Here is a 19,701-nt window from a genome sequence, read left to right as displayed (position 1 = left end):
CATATCTTTGCGAAACATTTTTCTAAAAGCGATTTTTCATAGTCAGTTCCGTGTTGCTTAAAACAAATGACCAATGACTTAACAGCAAGAGCAACTCATAACAGCAAATTTATGAAGAAATATTTCTCAGCGTAAGAAAAACAATTAGATGTGTGAAACTCAGCCCCGAAGAAAAAAAAAATCGTAAAATAAAAAAGAGGAAATAAAAAAAACTCGTGATCTAGCCCTAAAGAGAGATTATCCTCTTATTAATGAAGGTTATACGAATAAATGGTAATAGCATGAAGGTAGGAGTAAGTAAATAGTCACTGAGCCTGGCATTCTGGGAACCCTTAACCTATACCTTGATCTTGCTTCATGCCTGACATCCGTAATTTTATAAATTAAGTTTGAATGCAATGATTATTCCACGTAGCATTTTTGTTGTTTCGTCAAGTGTGGATGCAAAGTGCACATATGACTGGAGGGAAAAATCACACGTATTGTACAAAATGTCCCAGAAGAAAGAACATTTTGATATATTCTAAATTCTAACCAATAATTTCCCCGGCCTATTTGCAAGCCAATATTATCTGTTCACTGAAAAATAAAAACAAAGACAAACAATTGCTTTTAAGCAATAGGTTTGAAATCTGTTCTTGGAACCCGAGATGAACCCATTTTCCATACCTGAATATTTATGAAACTGCGACGGTAGATCTTCCTTGTGGGAGGGCTTACATAATGTTAAGATGAGGGTCGACCTTTAACCCCAGAATTATTTTTCCCGGCTGAACGCCTCCCAAAAAATGACCAGGGAATTAAGTCAAGTCACCAACCTTTACGAAAGCAACTAAAACCATAAGAAGCTGAAATAAATCAGACGACATTAAACGAAGTTTTTCACTTGTGAATTTCAAAGACAAACTATCTAAAATTTTAAGAGAAACAACAGCAATCTCTTGGCAACATGTCCAAAACCCTACCTTCGAGGAACAGCGTCAAATCTACTCTATGGACATGGTTGCAACGCACTTCGTGATCGTCTAGAAGTGATTTTTAAATCCGTAATATTAGGTGCCATCGAAATTTAGATGAAAGTTACAGGGAACCGATGATCAACCGCTTCACATAGGGCTGCATAAGATAACATCAGCACTTTGCCGCTGTTGCCAAACCCTTGATTTTCGTTTGTCCCAAGAACTCAGTCATGGCAGAGCCCAAGGCTGTTTTGTGATGGTCGGTTCCTTCCTTGTTAACCCCCAGGGGTCAGTCGTGTCACGCAGTCGCGTAATGATGTTATCAGTTTCAAGATTTCGATTGTTCAGGGTCTCAAAAAGAGATAAAGAGGAGAGTTTTTTATTTGAATGGTATGAGGATGGGCGTTGGTTTGATCAAGTTTCAAATGTTATTGACTTCTGATCGCTAGCATCAAGATTGTAAAGATTATACTTAATTGTGATACATTTTCATATTTTCATTCATTTCCACATTTCCTTTTTTCATTTTCCATGTAAATGAGAAATTTTCTTATAAAGTTGTGAATGCATCTTCACAGATTACTTCACAGCTACATCGTGCCATTACATCAGAATTTCTTTTATGAGGATATGAAGATTAAGTTACAGAGGTTCATCCTTTCATGGGGAGGCGTTTTGCAAGTGATGGAGAATACTCAATATTTAGTACCTGTGCTTAAAAATAGGCAAACGGCATCCTTAGCTCTTTCTCTCTCTCTTTTCTCTTTCTCTCTGTTGCGTACAAACGTACACACGCATGCATACAAACACTCGCACACCAAGCAGGAAGAAATTATATTATAATGGAAGGGCAGGAAAAATCCAAAATGACCCTCAGCAGTTTTAATATTTTATTTATTTTTTCCATGATAACAAATACAATAATAACGAAACATGTTCTAAAACTTGTTAACAAATACTGAGAAACTGACAGTTAGACAAATCGATAAATAGACACAGCGGAAGGGAAATCAGATTGAGAGTAACAGACGAAGGACATAGAAAGCAGTTCCATTACCGCTTTACCACCCACCAAGAGCAGACTGCTGAGGCGTCTGACAGCAGTGGTATTGTCCCGAATAACCCTTGCACCAGTACTTGCATCCGCCTCCTGTGCCATACCCACCAGATGAAAACCCTCCGTGCCCTCCGGAGACAAATCCTCCAGATCCGTGCCCATGAACTCCAGATCCATATCCTCCAGAAGCAAAACCACCACCGTGCCCTCCAGATACAAAGCCTCCGGAACTGTGCCCGGATCCATACCCTCCGGAAGAGAAGCCACCGTGTCCTCCTGACGCGAATCCTCCGGAGCCATGTCCACCAAAACCACCGGATATGCCGTGACCACCGAAACCTCCACTTGACCCGTGCCCATGGAGTCCACCTCCAGAACTTCCATACCCTCCTCCACCTCCTCCCAGGTGGCCTCCACCGATATGGCCACCTCCGATGTGGCCTCCTCCAAGGTGGCCTCCTCCGAGATGGCCTCCTCCGAGATGGCCTCCTCCAAGGTGGCCTCCTCCAAGGTGGCCTCCTCCTCCTCCAGAACTTACGGTGCCTGAAATGATGTTCCCGCCAGTAACGAATCCACCAGCAGCGAACCTGTTGAGAAGAAACGAAAAAGATGTTTTTTATCATAGACTTATAATATTTCAACACTGTTTACCCAAGGCGAGTCTAAATGTGACAGATTCCAACACTCTTGCTCCTAAAAGGACTTGGACCACAAGATTCCCCACAATCTACTCCAAGAGAATGAATAATGGTAGAGAGATGAAGGTATGGAGCTGCCTTTGTAACAGCTCTCTGTTTTGCTCTCTTTTGCTTGTGGCTTGTGCTTGTGCATGCTTCAGCTTTACTTTCTGTAGTTCCAAAATTCTGTAAAGAGCTTTTACTCCTTTCATATCGTCCTTCATATCGTTCCTAGCATGGTCGGCATCGATGCCCATGGTACGCGTGACAACTTATCTAACCAGTCATTCCATTCAGGCATGATTGTTATGCAACCGGATAATCACTTCTTTTCTCGTAATTTTTCTAATGAATGGAGACAGTTTTTCATCTTCTCTTTCATTCTCTTTCTGATATAAAGTGTTTGTATGTTCAGACTGCCGCTAACAGTGAATTTTTTTTTTCTTTATTGCCAAACCAAGTTTCATGCGTAAAAGTTCCCTTCATACCTTCTCTAAATATATGGCTTTGCGTTTCGCTTATTTCACTTTTCCATGTTAGTGTGTCCCACGCCTTTCTAAACAACTAGAATTATTCCCTACAGAAAACTATTATCTTTTTTGTAGAAATTATGCTCTAAGCATAACAGTTTATTTACAATTTCTGTTGATATGTTGGATGCCGCCCCTATTTCGAACATGTATTATAATATGAAGATTTAAAACTGCCCTACCTATTTGGCTATTTTTGTAATTTTTTGTAAATCTTAATCTATTTTCTATTTCGTCTTTTCGTAGAGCACATTAATCTAAGCAGTGCCAAGTCTTTCAATTTATTCTTTAGTGTACTGCTATTGGTGCTCTAACCTATCAAAAATTTATCATATTTGATTACTCTTCTCTGCTTTAACAAGCACTTCTTCAAATGAGATCGGAAGCGTGTGTTTTCTTTGCTACCGTTGAAGAATTTATTTCTTCGAAATCTTCTGTCTATTACATTCTGTACCTTAATTTGAACATTTACCTTGTTAAGTATAAGTCGATATTTGGAAAACATTTAAATGAATACTCTAGTCTACCATTTATATTTCAGTAAACAAGATGCAGTTGTAGCATTGTTATCTACCCTGATGCCATTGGTTACTGCGGTTTAATCTCTTACATTGTTTCAGCATAGCGTGGCGCTTTAAGTTTTGTACAGTTTGTGCTCGCTGCTATGGTTTCTGTGAATTCAGTAATTCATCATGACTGATATTACTTCTATCTTGCTACATACTAAAATACTTTCGTAAGTCTATTAACACTACGTAAGACAGTATCAATAAGGTATTCTTATTCTATAGCCTTCCTCTATACAATAATGCAGAATGGAAAGGCTATTCAGTCACATTCTTTGTGGGGTCAAATCAAATTATAATAGTATATGCGTTTTGTCCCTATTATCCACATAAAAAGTGTTGTACGATATGGTACCTAAGGCCATAGGCCTGCGGTCTTTTACTGTTAGTAAAATCGTGTTAGGAGTGGGCGTTGTTTTGACGCAAACCAGTTTTTCTTTTCTTCTGTCGATCTATAGGTTATCATCTTGCCAAGGTCGCCTACGTATTTTCATGACCAAGGCGCTTTGTGTCAGGTATTTGAAAAGTGTCGGCTTTAGTCCATCTACATCTGGTACTTGCATAAGTGCATCTTTTTTCATTTGTTTTTTTATCCTCTTCAGTTATAGTTCTGTCTCTCACAGGGCCTGTCACTGAAAGGTTCAAGTCTAATGCAATGCTCGAGTGTTATTGTATATTCTATTTAAACACCTTTTGTGGGTCAATGATTTACTTGAGTTGAATATTTGTTCTGTTTCTGCAAAACACCTTTTCAACAGCACTCCCATATTTATCTAATTTCTTCATCATGACCCTTATATACTTTTCTTATACCTTGGTATATTTATTTCCAACGTTATGCCATCTCTAGAGGCACATTTTATGCTAAAATCGTATCTTTTTTTATCATTTACGCGTATCCAGCTTCTCTGACTTAACTTCTTTGTTTGTCTGTGCAGTTTCATTGCTTTTTTTACTTCTATTTCAGTGTTCCACTAATCCTCTTTTTCTCTCGTTCGTTTCTTCAAATCATATTTCGCTACCCTATGCCTCAAGGAAAATTTAACTCACCCTGAGCTAGATGTGAAAGATGAGGTAGATCCATATCCTTTTCCGTGTGCCAAGCCACCCGGTTTGCTCACTATCCTAGTGTCCCCCGCTGACACTGATGCTATCACCGTCGCCGTTAACAGAAGCAGCGCCTTAGAAAACATCCCTGAAAGTGTGAAGAGTTGTTTTTAACGTAGATCTTTAGTCATCAAGCTGGAATAATAATAAAAATAAAAAGAAAATACCAACCATACCTACCTGTATGCGCATCCGTTCATTAATCCTTACATAATCAAAATTTGCATATATACGTAGGTTAAAAGAATAGAATATATTTTAAGTTGAGTTATCGGTCTATTATGAGCGCATCTATATAAGGATCCCGTTATTTAGTTAAATTCAGTGCCTCTGAGACGGTCACTAGTTTTCCATTGCCCTCTCCCGTCTTCAATACTGTTTCTCAATTCATTTTGTTAGAAAGCTAACTAATCCCTCACTTCTAACAGCATTCTGGACGTCCAAGTTACTTAATATTGTCTGAGAGAGATCACATAATTTAAATCGCACCCATTTCTAAAAGACTCGGTGCTTTGTTTCGTCTTTTTCTTAAGCTTCATATATATAATTTAACGTCAGCCTTTTTTCCCCTAGAAGGAAAATAAAACGAAAAGTATAAAAAACCGCAACTGCCACATTCATACTTGGAAAACTAAGTCGCGGATGAACACCTTATGGACAAAACTTCCACATTAATGGGGAGTCGATCTCTAAAGGCTCCTAGGGTAGTTTTGAGAACGACGGGAGCAGACTTTATTTCCTTACCCACGCCTCCAGATAAAAAAAAAGTAGAGAATAACAGTTGTTCAACGTGTTCTAATGCACCCAAAACAGTATTAACCAACCCATTTTCAGTCAAATCATTGACAGCCAGTTTTACAGTGACAAAGAAAATTTTTCTTAGTCCGAAGTTGCCATGATCCCTTGCACCTTGCTCCCATAGTTCTTAAGACAGCCGAACGGTGGCGCTTCGATCGCGGGAAATTTTAACCCAGTTTTTTTGTTTTGTTTTTTGTTTTTGAGTTTGTGTGTTACAAGTGATGAATTCGATGCCGTAGAAACCAATAGATACCAACACCTACTTACCCGTAAACTGTGTATTGTTCGGAAGCGGTATAAGAAAGGTATTCCGTGTAAATTTATGTTGTTTCTTGCAATAATGAAACATGTTCATTTGCTCAAGAGCCATCAAGCACTGCCTCCCGGCCCAGTTTAGCACTTCCACAATAAACCCCAAATACTCGAAGAAGACTAAAAGATAGCCTGAAACCCGACGATTTTAATTTAATCTCGACGATTTAGAATAAGGTAGGACATATTTGTTTTATATATATTAGTATCAATAAACCAAGGAAATTGGGCCTACTACCACAAAGGGTTAGGCCTAGCCTAGGCCACCTCACATGTTCGATTGTCATTGTTATTTGGGAAGGAGCGGGGAGACCCTCCAGGCTAGGTCAGGGCACGGCACCCTAAGTCAAGCAAGGCAGGTAAGGTCTAGTCAGGTCAGGGCACAACAAAATAGAAAAAATGTCGCAGCAAGTATCGGTCAGTGTGTCCGAATGGAAACTTAGTCCCACCTATCTGTATTCCACCGCTATGATCAAGATCACAGAACGCCCGGACCTACAGTAGGCCTGGCCAGTACCCCCAAAAACACGATATCTATAAGCCCATCGTGCCATTTCATAAACATACATTATTTTACGTTTTGTGGCTCTTGGCCGGGCTTTCTTCATTCCCCCGTATAGGCCAAGAATGCAAAACGGCAAGTCAAGGCCATAAGTCAGTGACGGCAACATTACTAATAGCCTGTCGTTTCGGTATTATTTTATAAGTTGCCAATACACGGTATGAAATTGTGACTTACATTTTTGAAAAGAGCTCTTCATTCTCATTATTCTGAACCCCATAAACACTATGCGCAAATGATAAATAAAAAATCAGAAAATTTACGACTTATAAGGCAAGAATACCCCCCCTCCATAGCTAATACGGCAAAATTGTAACCAGTCAATACCCGTAGGTGAAGTTATATTGGTATTTTAAGGTTCTTTTAGTGCCCTATTATTTCCTAGTCATTTTTGCATGAAAAACTCAAAATGGTTTTTCGTGCAAAAATGGCTGGCTGGAGTCTTATTGGCAACTTATAAAATTTTACCTTATACCAAGCAGTGTTAACGTGTTTTGAGGGTTTTCAGGGGCGTTCCTAGACATTTTGGCGCCCGCGGGGCACAGTCCCATTTGGGGCCTCTCTTATGGGGTGGGAGGCCAGCAAAGGGAGTCAAAGCAGAGGGGGGGGCGGGGGTTCAGTGGGCGGAGGCGTTGTAAGCCCCCCAGGGAAAATTTTTAGAATATGAGCAATTGTAGGATCATTTTAAAGGCAATTGTAAATGCAAATTTCAGACATTTTATTTCTTAAATCTAGCATTTTGGGGCCCCCACTCACTTTGGGGCCCGGAGCGATGTCAAACAGCCGCCCCCCCCTCAAGAACGCCACTGAGAGTTTTACCGATTTTTCTCTTCGCCGGCGCAAGCTAGTCTAGTCGATTTAAAAGGTTTCACACACAAACATAAATATATGTATATATATATATATATATATATATATATATATATATATATATATATATATATATATATATATATATATATATATACTATATATATGTATATGTAACTATATTTTTATTTATATTATAGTAAGTGGGGGTGGGGGTGCGCGCGACGACGTCTAAATACTTGCTTTCCATTTTTAGTGTATTTGAAGGACCTGTTTGTAGGGTTGATTCATCTTGCCAATACCTTCCACTTCAGCAAGATACAAAGTTGCACCCCGACGCTCATATGCCAACCCACGTTCTGGTCCACAGAGGAAAACTTACATCCAGCGTTCTTATAAGATTTTATCCTGCCTCATTGGTAGGCCTGACATCAGTTTGGTCTGTTGAACACTTTTCCAGTTTATCAGGTATAGCTTAATTTGCGTTTTTCTGTGATTACATTTGTCCACGCACATTCCCATTGCGCAAATTTTCTCGGTGATGTGCTCATCTCCATAGCCAATGGATTATAGTAATTCTAGATATACCTTGAGAACTCCAGACATGAATTATGCAACGCAAAGACATACCGCATGATAAGCTGCTCAAAAAATTCATTTAGTCAGATTAAAAGTATAAGATCTCGTTATCCTTGAGTGGTGCGGAATCTACAGTAGTCAGTTGTCCGTCCGCCTGAGTCCTGCACATTGCCTTACGTGTAAAGAATACCTCATCGAGACAACCCCCTTTGCCTCATATACAGTATCTCTTCCTGTTCCCAGTTGCAACCACAATAGAGGAATAACAACCAGGTGCTTACTTTACAGGTTAAGTCAGCAGTGCATGCTAGATTTTGAATTGAATGCACCCATACCGTACTATTCCCACACCACCCACCCTCCGAAGAAGTCGACTGACAGTTCCTTGGTAACTGGTTGTGAGTCTAAATGCTGCCATTGCACCATGACGAGCAGAGAGAGAGAGAGAGAGAGAGAGAGAGAGAGAGAGAGAGAGAGAGAGAGAGAGAGAGAGATTGGTACGTATAATATAATGAGACAAACAAAAATTCGCGGCATTACATTCTGGTTTAATTTGTTTGTTTGTTTGTTTGTTAGTACGATTACCCCAAGAGCTATGTCTGCTTTACGAAAACTTTACCAAGGTGGCTCTCGTGAATGTCAACAAGTGATTCAAATGCTTCAGGCATAAGAAACCAAACACCCAAGGCTTTGTAGTGACAGGTGTACCCAAAAAGTGTTTAGAATTCAAAAAGTTAAGCAGGTATTATGGTTATTACAATTTCATATGTATCCGATAGAAAGTGACCGGTAGATTCTATATATATACCATTACCGTAAATTTTGGTGACCAGATTTTATCATTATCATTTTTGTCATTTCTCCAAAGACAGTTGGACTAAAGTTATATTGTCTCTGAATTTGTAAAATTTCCTTTGGATCTCGACAGCTAACCATTTCTGGACGATAAAAACACGAGCTCCTAGGGATTTAAAGTTAGCTGGGGTGTGTGCGTTTGAGTTTTTAAAATTTTTATTTTAACTGCTCTACATTCGTTATCGCGACTGAACACAAATCGTATGACACTGGCGTACTGAACTGGTATTAGTGCGGATAGCGCAATCGCTCCTAACATTACTATCGTGCTATTGTGCAGCATGACAAAATACCCACTTTAGCTTCTCTCTCTCTCTCTCTCTCTCTCTCTCTCTCTCTCTCTCTCTCTCTCTCTCTCTCTCTCTCTCGAGCGAGCGAGCGAGCGAGCGAGCGAAAGGCAGTTCTCCCAAGTATACATTTCACTTATGAAAGAAAGATACCTGGAATACAAAAATCTTTGATACAATGTTAAAATACAGGTAGACCTCTCTCTCTCTCTCTCTCCCCCTCTCACTCTCTCATAAGAGACATGTATCTATGTTTATGCCAGCCGCAGTGTCTAATGAATGGCAAATATCCCGAACCACCTCTCATGAATTTTCACCTTCCCCATCTCTCTCTCTCTCTCTCTCAAGAATGAAAATGTGCTGTCTTTTGAAATGTCTCTATCAATATAATATTATATACAGTATATATATATATATATATATATATATATATATATATATATATATATATATATATATATATATTAACTTTATCACATACACAATTGTTCTGTGCGTTAGTAGAATTATTAAAAGGACCTCATTCAACCCATTAGATACCATCCAGTTTGAATGAGGTCCTTTTTAGTAATATATATATATATATATATATATATATATATATATATATATATATATATATATATATATATATATATATGCATCTATAAAAACTCTGTATTTCATGGAAACACCAGATGCTCATCATCGTTAACAATTATCATACCGTTGTTCCAAGGAATGAATAAAGGAGCTTCTTCCTCTCTCCCAAGATGGGTCACATGATAACGTAACGTCGTTATAGAAGCACTAGCGCAGCCATATCTCGCGTCATTCCTTCAAGTAATAACTGAGGGCGGCCAGGGATACTCAGATTTCCGTCCTCGCGATATAAGTTGACCTTCACCTCTGCTAGGCTCTGGCTTTAACGCAGCCCGGTTTCAGGGTGCCCTTGAAAAAGGAACCGGCGTAGCTATGAGCTCGTTCGCTGAGGTCAGTTCTGTTTCCAAGCGATTTTAGGAGCGTATGAAAGAAAATTGGCAGGAATATTGTATATTTTTTATATGTTTATGATGAGTTCTTTTGATGCTAAGCAAATTTTTATTGAGTACTTGGCGTTAACAGGATCGCAAAAATGGCGTTATGAACGAATGATATATAAAAAAAAAAATGGTAGAAATGTAAATCTGGCGTCATTGTCAAGTAATAAGCGCTGTCATCTTTGGTGGAAGACATGAGCACAGGATACAGGCTGTAAAAATTCGATCTGTTGAACAAGAATATTATTCAAACTCATTTTGACAACTGACTAACTGAGATAGAGACGGCTCACAAAGAAAATAACACGCACGGGCACGAACAAATTTCATGGTTAGAAATTTGTTCGTGGTACTAAGGTTGTAACCAAGGGTCCCCGGCCCTTGTGAAAGCTGTTGACCTTCGATTAGGTAACACCAGGTCACTATGCAGGCAAATGACTAAACGATTACTGCTAAGAAGAGGGGATCACTCACCGAGACTTGGTTTATGTGTTCCAGACGAGTTCAGGATGTGGCCTCGAAGGGAGTACTGGATACAACAGTGGCTTAGCCTAGACATTTATACCCCCTTCCTCTGGTGAACCTAACCTCCTTCTCTCCCTCCTTCTCTCCACCTCAATTACCCTCCTTTTTCGTTCTTTCATAGCTGCTGGATCACTTCCTCACATCCTCTTCAGCCCCACCTTTTTCCTCACTCCTGTAGCTGGAAAACCCACCTTTTTCTCTCACTCACGTAGCCGGAAACTCCCACCTACGCCTCTCACTCACGCTCCCAAATTCACGTATTGCCTCTCATAAAAAGTCCAGCTGGCAACCCTGTCCCCTGGGATTCCTGGATAACGGAGTCTTAGGTAACGATCAGAGCCGAATCGTGATGCCAAGGTGCTAAAAGAAACCATAGATAGAGTAAGAATGTGTTCTGAAATCGAAATACCGCGAAATATATTTCCATACCGGAGAACAGGACAATGCAGGGTAACTATATCTATTGCAATAAAGGCACGAGAATGGCAGACAGATGGTGATATCCAGTGTAAATATAATCACGATTTGAATTTATAAAATTTCTGCAAACGAATATATGGAACTAGAAAAAACTTAAGGCAATTCACAGACCAAAATGTCGGTAAGCAGAGGTGGCTCACGTCCAGACTATAATTTTATTTCCTGATAATCTCCGTATCGATCTCGGTTACATAATTTTCTAAGAGGTTTGACTCTAGCCAAGAAAAGTTTTGCATACCACATCTTAAGCAATATCTGCTACCTGAAATGGTTCTGAGAAGAATTATAAGGTTACATTCAAAACCTACTCCCAAGATATACATTCCATAGCAAGTGGCTAACACTACACTCCCTTCGATAACTCGACTCTTTTTCCGCAGCAGATTTTCTTCAAACGTGACTTGACACCGACAAAGATTAATTATGCGCTCCCCAACTGACGCGTGGGTCACCCTGGAGCATGAAGCCCACCCTGAGGAACCTCAGGATCCCGGGACTTCCCTTCAGTCATCATTTTCTCCCAACCGCACGAGATGATTAGTACCATTCATAATTCATCAGGGTCAACCTCACTTCCCTCTTTCTTACGATACCAAAACCTCTTCTCTCTCTCTCTCTCTCTCTCTCTCTCTCTCTCTCTCTCTCTCTCTCTACGATTCTAGAACTTATTCTGTAAGTGAGAAGGCCTCCACAAGCATTCGTCATCCCACAGCGTATAACCTTTAAAAAATACTTCTTTGCACTCTCCTTCCTTAAGACGCGGGGGGACTTTAAATAACCCACCCACCCTTCTCTCTCTCTCTCTCTCTCTCTCTCTCTCTCTCTACGATTCTAGAACTTATTCTGTAAGTGAGAAGGCCTCCAAAAGCATTCCTCATCTCAGCGTATAACCTTTATAAAATACCTCTTTTCACTCTCCTTCCTTAAGACGCGGGGGGACTTTAAATAACCCACCCACCCTTCTCTCTCTCTCTCTCTCTCTCTCTCTCTCTCTCTCTCTCTCTCTCTCTCTCTCTCTCTAAAGGTATGCCATTTGTTAACACTCACTCGCTACAAGCAAGGCTTTGAGTAACGATCAAGTAAATTGATTATGCTTTCATAATGTTAGTTACTGAATTAAAAAAAACAAATATCCTGCTGTCGAGCAACTAATGTTATTGCATTCCTCTTTCATTTATGAATGCCGTGAATATTAACAATAATGTAAAAAAAGTGTGAGTAATGCCGGCGGATTTTGATGATGTCATGGGGGGCCATCAAGCTGTGATTGGGAGGAGGGCGAATCTTCCTTTGGACTGCTGGTCATTTAGTTTGAGTTGCCAATCAGTTGATATTTCTACAAGTGAAATCATATGAGTTCAAATATCCCTACGCAAAGAACATGAGCCTAAACCGATCCTTGGTCTTAAAAGACAAATAAGTCTCTCTCTCTCTCTCTCTCTCTCTCTCTCTCTCTCTCTCTCTCTCTCTCTCTCTCTCATTTAGCCGATTGGCTCTATTCTATTACACTGAATCCAAAATTAAAGCGTTCATGTTTGTTGAACTGAACTTGATAGAAGTAACTATGACAGTGAGATAGAGTTACGCTTGATCAATATTTATTTCAACTGATAAATGCGGCAATTTTAATGTGACCCTCGGTCGACGTTGGTTGATCATACAAATCGTATTTGTTCCTGTCTGCAGTCACCAAATGTCAAAAATAATAATAGATCAAAAATAATAATAGATCAACTGTTATGACTGCGCAGCAGTCATCCTCTTCAGTTCATTGCTGTTCTGGGTTTCCCGATCTTAGGAGACAGACAGAGGTAGGAGCTCTCTGGAATTCACTTCCGCGACAACCTCTTCGTGTGTAGGCTGATAAATAAGGCTTGGTTTTTGTTTTGATCGTCGTTTGTTTTCATTTTGTCCTTTCTTTACACGGCCTCGCATGTTCTAATGATAATCATTTCAAGTCCATGGTATTTGGAAAACAAGGAAAGGATGAAAAAGAAGTTAAAGAGAAGCATCGTTAATAGTAAATAATCCATAATAATAAAATCGAGTGGATCTTGTTTGTCCTCATCCGGGTGACAGTAGGGGAGACATGACAGCCACCCACCCCCTGCAAATCTGTTTGTCCGCCCCGGGTGGGGGCGGGGTCGGTAGGCGGTCGGGAGGGTAGGGGAGACAGCAGCGCTGGGTTCCTGCGCGCGTGGTTGGTATGTAATATGTCTCTATCGTCTTCACTTTACTACTTAGTTTTTCGTGATGTTTTGTAATGTCAATCTGATATCTTGTCTGTAGTTTTCACTTGCGTTCGATAACCACCAACAAGTACCAAAATGTTTCCCACAATTCCAAGGTGATAATACAAGGGTCCACAGTTCCTTAGGTATTGCATGAGACGTTTCGAAATAGTGTTAGTGACGAGTCATTGCCAGCATTAACAAGATAAATGTATTGCAGTCCGCCGCGCCTCTTCTTCTCATGTGATGCGTCGATGGGACAAAACAGACCGAAAAAATGATGATCTGATTCTCCGTTTTATTTGTATCCTCAGCAGCTTAACGTCCCTTTAAGTACTGTGCTCTTCATTCCCATATGTTCCGTTTTGGCCATATCTTTCTTTGGTAAAATGTACTCTATATATATCAAATAAATTGCTTCATTTTAGTATTAGGCACTTTCCTGTATCTATGACCATTATTATTATTATTATTATTATTATTATTATTATTATTATTATTATTATTATTATTATTACTATTATTATTATTATTATTATTATTATTATTATTATTATTATTATTATTAGCAGTAGTAGTAGTAGTAGTAGCAGAAGCAAAATTTACGCTTCAGAAGCAAAATTTAGGCATTCAGTTACCCGCCTGGTTGGCCTCTATATGAGTGTCTACGTGAAAATGAAGTCAGTTGAATTAATCCAGTCTCTCAAACGTTTAAACATACAGGTGAAGGAATAGCCTGAAAAATTTTAAGAAATAAATTCTTTGTTTTGATGTAGAATATCCACCCCTATTCTTAACAGTAGCAATTGAAAGAAATCTTGAGACAGAGAGTAGATGGACGGATGAGAAATGACAGTGAAACCGACAAGAGGAAGAATTACAAGTTTCTTTCAGACATATTTGGATGGTTCAGACTGCATATCGCTGAAGTTTTCCGATCTGGGGGGAAGGGTTGGTCAAATACATTCTCAAAATAGTGGAATTGCTTCACCCTTTAGAGTTAGGTTAGATCTCGTGGATTACTTTGTACAGTAGTACTTTACTCCAAAGCTTCGTAAAATACGCTTTTTCATTCTTTTCCATGAAGCTACTAACTTAAGCTGCTAAAGTTAGGTCTTAATATGATTTAACTCTGTTTCAGTCGGTCTGAGGGGACACATGATATCAGATTGTGATTTTTTATCATGTAGGTCATTTAATTTACAAACTTTCAGACAGCGGTCTGGGGTATTTTTCTAACTATTGTTTAACGTTGAACTGAGTATCTCTGTAAAACATATACGGTTACAAAGCTTGCACATATGATGGGAATCATACATACGTATATTCGAATTTTCATTTAAGGATTTATAAAGATATTATACAGCTTTTGTTTAATACACTTACACAAATATATAAATATATCTACCCGTATATATATATATATATGTGTGTGTGTATATTATATAAACGCATATATATAAATACATACATATATATTATACATATGTGTGTGTCTGCTTGCGCGTGTGTGCTTGCGGTGATAAAGCAGGAATTACCCTGAGCCTTCAACGGAAAAGGAATTCGCCTAAAGATCTGTGATTTAACCGCTGGACTTCCTGTTGTGGTTTGCTATCAGATGATGACATGAGGAAAAAAAAAGTCTCTAACACAAAGTTGAAGAGTCCTCTGGAATTCGTATAAAAGTGACTATATACATGTAAATGCATGCGTGTGTATATAAAGTATATGTAAATACCAGTATAAATATATATATATGCATGCATATATATAGTCACTTTTATACGAATTGTATAAAAGTGACTATATATATGCATGTTTATATATATATTTATATATATACTGTATATATGTGTGTAGACATACATATATATATATATATATATATATATATACATATATTTATTTATGTATACATATGCATGCACAAATATACACATATATACGTGTATATATACAGTTATATATATATATTTATATGTATATATATAGGCATATATATACATATATATATATGTGTGTGTGTGTGTATTACTCCTTAGTAGGGAAAAGAGACTACTGTATACACGATTTTTTCCACACTCGTATTGGTAGGGAAGGAAGGTGCAGCATTGCGGTTTCTCAAGACGTCATTAGGAATGATGTTCTTATCCGAAAGCTTTTTCTTGACTCTAGCAGACGGTGGTGCCTCATTCACAGTCGCGCTGGAATGGAAGCCGGAAGTGATTCACGGACCTAGCAAGCATGAGCTGAGTGTTACTCCACTTAGTCAAGGCGCCCTATTTTATAGCTAAAACTAAACCTTATGGGTTTAGTTTTGGCCTCGTGGTGAACCATTAACTTGCTCCCCTCAATAGTGAGAGGCAGGGGATTAAAATCGCACAGAGGCCAAGGCGATCTGGGCTGGTTGTATTAAGTCAAACTGTAACACTGTTGACCTAAGCTGAGAATTATATACATTGAAATTAGCTGGCTATAGTGGATATAGGAAGAGGTGAAGAGAAGCATACCGTTTGTGGCCCTATCACCTAATAATAACTGAATACTCTTGAATATGAATGACTGGCTCAGCTGAACATGAATGTTGAAGATTTACATTCAGCTTGATTGTTCCTGCAGACAGCAGTACAAAACAACCATCACACTGAGGCCTGTAGCGCACTGGCTTAGGGGAAGTTCCGTGGAGTACCCCAGATGTCATGGACTATCAGGTCCCTCTTTTCTTTCGAGGGGAAATCCCTTAGCCTTTGAAAAGCTCTATCACAGGTCAGCAAAGTTGCACCCTAGCGAGAGAAGTTTACAAGTTGAACACCTCCGTGTTGGTGACCTTTAGGTGACTGCAACACAACGTAACCTGATTCCTTACGAAAGACAAGGCTTTGCAACCGGATGCAATTTATTTTCATGTCCAGGAGTGAGAATATTTATATTATATATATATATATATATATATATATATATATATATATATATATATATATATATATATATATATATATATATATATATGTGTGTGTGTGTGTGTGTGTGTGTGTGTGTGTGTGTGAATATGTATTTACAAATATACATTATGTCTATGTGTTTGATATTATACGTGTTGCGATATTTTTATGCGTTATTCGATATTTATGGGCAATTTTTGTGTAAATATTGACACATAATATAAGTATACAACATTTTCTTTCGTCTGAAACACAGTTTATAATAATTTCGGCGTGCCTCAATTAACAGAAAAAAGAAGGCTCATCAGAGCGCACTTCAAATAACGACTGTGAGTTGGAACAGAAAAATGTGAAAATAAACCAACATATCTCATGACTTCAGGATTAGAAACCAAGAAGGATGTATTTCATAAAGAAGACCTCTGCAATTCAACGGTAATCTAAAGAAAAAGTTAAGTATATCTTTGTTTAACCAGACCACTGAGTTGGTTAACAGCTCTCCTAGGGCAGGCCCGAAGGATTAGATTTGATTTATTTTACGTGGCTAAGAACCAACTGGTTACCTAGCAACGGGACCTACAGCTTATTGTGGAATCCAAACCACATTATGACGAGAAGTGAATTTCTATCACCAGAAATAAATTCCTCTAATTCTTCATTGGCCGGTCGGAGAGTCGAACGCTGGGCCAACAGCGTGCTAGCCGAGAGCTCTACCCACCCCTCCAATGAAGAACTAAATCCTTACCGTACCGCAACGGAGCATTAAAAATGAAAGCTTACCTAAAGAACAAACGGTTATGTAATAAATCCACCAATAAAAGTATAGGGAAATTGTTAACGAAGCAGTTCTCGTGATAAGCAAACCACAAAGAGCTTGCGGTGCACTGACGGCATTACCTCCCTATAGGAGAACTTATAATAAGCTATACTTCATAACGAGAAACAACTGACAAAGTATTAGCAATTCCCTTTGAAAGCAAATAATCGCAGAATCTGAGCGAAGACCATTTTTAGTTAATGTCCCCATCCGCGACTGAACTTTTGGCTACATCCATCGAATCATCACTTTAGCTTTATCCCACTGTGAGTCATTACTTCAATTTCCGACAATACAACGTATTTACGTAACGTTTCTGAATTAGGAAAGCGTGTTGGAGCCTACTGGCCTTGGAGAACTCCTTTGGGGGCACTGAATCCTGTCTAACGGAATTTTGGCATTGTCTGTTCAATGGTATATACTGATGAATAAGCCTGTTTGTATACTTAAATTTCGTTGCAAAATTTTTTAGTTAGTTTTTACTGCTAGCTGTCGGCGGAATTAACATTTTCATGTTTTCGGCTAAAGTATTACCCGTTACTACTTACTAAATTATGCAGGCATATACATTTGGATCTGGACAAGCACATAAGATTTTGAACTCGTAAAGCAGGTTTCTGCAGAATGCCACAATAAAAAAAAGTGAGGACCAAACTGAATATAATAACAAATGAGGAACACAGGTGACTTCGGATTATTATTGAGAGCATATCATCATTTTAAGCATTAGATTCAATGGAAACACCCGAATATTAGTTACGAACTAGTAAGCAAGTATTTTGTTTTTTTTTTATTCAAGAGGTGTGTGGTAGGTGTAATTTTCATGCGATGACCAAACATTTTAATTTTCTTTCCTCTCTTATTATTATTATTATTATTATTATTATTATTATTATTATTATTATTATTATTATTATTATTATTAAATGATGGTTTCATGAGTTTGTATGAGATTCATAATAGAAACCTATGTAAACGTTTTTTTTTTTCGGAACACTTTTAGAAAGTCGTCAACCAATAGATGACCGATTAAATGGATTAAATAAAAAGATTCCTTGGCACTGAGACAAGGCATTCTGCTCTGAGTGAGTACAAATTTCTATGACAACAAAAAACGGAGATTGGAATCTTACTTTTCGAATGGTGATATTTCTCTTTTTTAGAAAACTTTTCCTTTTTAATTATTTAGCCGATTTGAAAGTTGATAAGGGTTGCCTTTACAGTGCTTGGATGACGCTTAGCACTGATGAATATATTCCTTGATCAAGTTACACATATTTCCTTCAATTTTGCACAGACATCTGACTCCCAGGAGGAAAAATCATTCACAATTTTCCAGTGATTTGGTGAGAATCTTTTCAAAAAGGACACGAAAATGTTACAGAGTCATACAGTAATTACAAGCATTAGAGAAAATTTATACTACATTTTTATGAGAATTACGGATCATATTTCTAGATATCGTCAATCAAAGGCATTGAAGTGACAATGAACTTTCACATGTAATGGACCAGAGTAAAAATAATGGCGATTTAATTTCCGTTAACCAATTGAGTTTGCATGCATTTTTGATACATGCTTATTCCAACGTAAAATTTTACCGAAAAATTTCACGACTCCAAAACATCAATGGAGCCCATTATGCAATTACCGAAGTGTTATATCGTATGCATTGTAGTTTTTCGTAAATAGATTTCCATCTTCAGTATAACTAACGCCTCTACGACCATCTAATAATCATCTTCAGATACATCTGTTTCCTTTGTGTTTCAAGAATCATTTGTGTGTGTAGTGATAAGTTCTATATATATATATATATATATATATATATATATATATATATATATATATATATACATATACAGGTATTTATAACATAAAATATATATATATATTATATATATATATATATATATATATATATATATATATATATATATATATATATATATATATATATATATATCAGAACTTATCACTACACACACAAATGATTCTTGAAACACAAAGGAAACAGATGTACCTGAAGATGATTAATAGATGGTCGTAGAGGCGTTAGCTATACCGAGGATGGAAATCTATTTACGAAAAACTACAATGCATACGATATAACTCTTCGACAATTGCATAAATAATGGGCTCCATTGGTGTTTTTGAGTCGTGAATTTTTCGGTAAGATTTTACGGTGGAATAAGCATGTATCAAAAATGCATGCAAACTCAATTGGTCAACTGAAATGAAAGCCTTCCTTTGAAAAGTCGTAGGATTTATGATTTTATACTGTCTCTCTTTGTCTCAGCCTACCTTTCTGTCACTCCTTCTCTCTCCTTTTTATCAGCTTTTGTCCTGATGGCTTCAATAAAACAGAACAGTGACTTATAAGAACACAATAGAATCTCATTTTTAGAAGATTTTCTAATGTATATCCGACGTATTGAATCAAGTTATGAATTTTTGTAAGGTTATTTATTTTTGAAATAGTGGCACACGAATTATATTGTGTATATATATATATATATATATATATATATATATATATATATATATATATATATATATATATATATATATATATATATATATATATG

The 19,701-nt window shown here is 37.8% G+C and overlaps 2 protein-coding genes across 3 annotated transcripts in view; one reads left to right on the top strand and one right to left on the bottom strand.

Annotated features, from left to right (window-relative positions):
- Positions 1–1,826: 1,826 nt before the first annotated feature.
- LOC136828584 (uncharacterized) lies at positions 1,827–10,749 on the bottom strand. 2 transcript variants are annotated; one of them, XM_067086593.1, is made up of 3 exons: positions 10,593–10,749; positions 4,840–4,984; positions 1,827–2,603 (listed from the first exon to the last, which is right to left on the bottom strand). In XM_067086593.1, exons 1-3 carry the CDS (start codon positions 10,675–10,677, stop codon positions 2,021–2,023), a joined length of 813 nt encoding a protein of 270 aa, XP_066942694.1. In that variant the 5' UTR covers positions 10,678–10,749; the 3' UTR covers positions 1,827–2,020. The 2 variants fall into 2 exon arrangements, with proteins under 2 accessions (XP_066942694.1, XP_066942695.1); XM_067086594.1 differs by lacking the exon at positions 10,593–10,749 and adding an exon at positions 9,806–9,943.
- The window catches only part of LOC136828583 (cotranscriptional regulator ARB2A), a 323,128-nt gene continuing 309,241 nt past the window's right edge, over positions 5,815–19,701 (top strand). The window contains exon 1 of the mRNA XM_067086591.1: positions 5,815–6,183. The gene's annotated coding sequence lies outside the window, so the exon portion shown is untranslated. The remainder of the gene's footprint in view (positions 6,184–19,701) is intronic.

The sequence above is a fragment of the Macrobrachium rosenbergii genome, chromosome 43 (assembly GCF_040412425.1).
Source record: "Macrobrachium rosenbergii isolate ZJJX-2024 chromosome 43, ASM4041242v1, whole genome shotgun sequence".
In the NCBI taxonomy this organism is placed as follows: Eukaryota; Metazoa; Arthropoda; class Malacostraca; order Decapoda; family Palaemonidae; genus Macrobrachium; species Macrobrachium rosenbergii.
The sequence above is the reverse complement of the archived record's forward strand: the minus strand, read 5'-3'. Positions and strand labels throughout refer to the sequence as shown.

Coding starts and splice junctions, on each gene's coding strand:
- LOC136828584 (XM_067086593.1), bottom strand. CDS start 10,677: ATGTCTAGGCTAAGCCACTGTTGTATCCAGTACTCCCTTCGAGGCCAC. Junction 4,985..10,592: donor AACACATAAACCAAGTCTCG/GTGAGTGATCCC, acceptor TCACACTTTCAG/GGATGTTTTCTAAGGCGCTG. Junction 2,604..4,839: donor TCTTTCACATCTAGCTCAGG/GTGAGTTAAATT, acceptor TCTTCTCAACAG/GTTCGCTGCTGGTGGATTCG.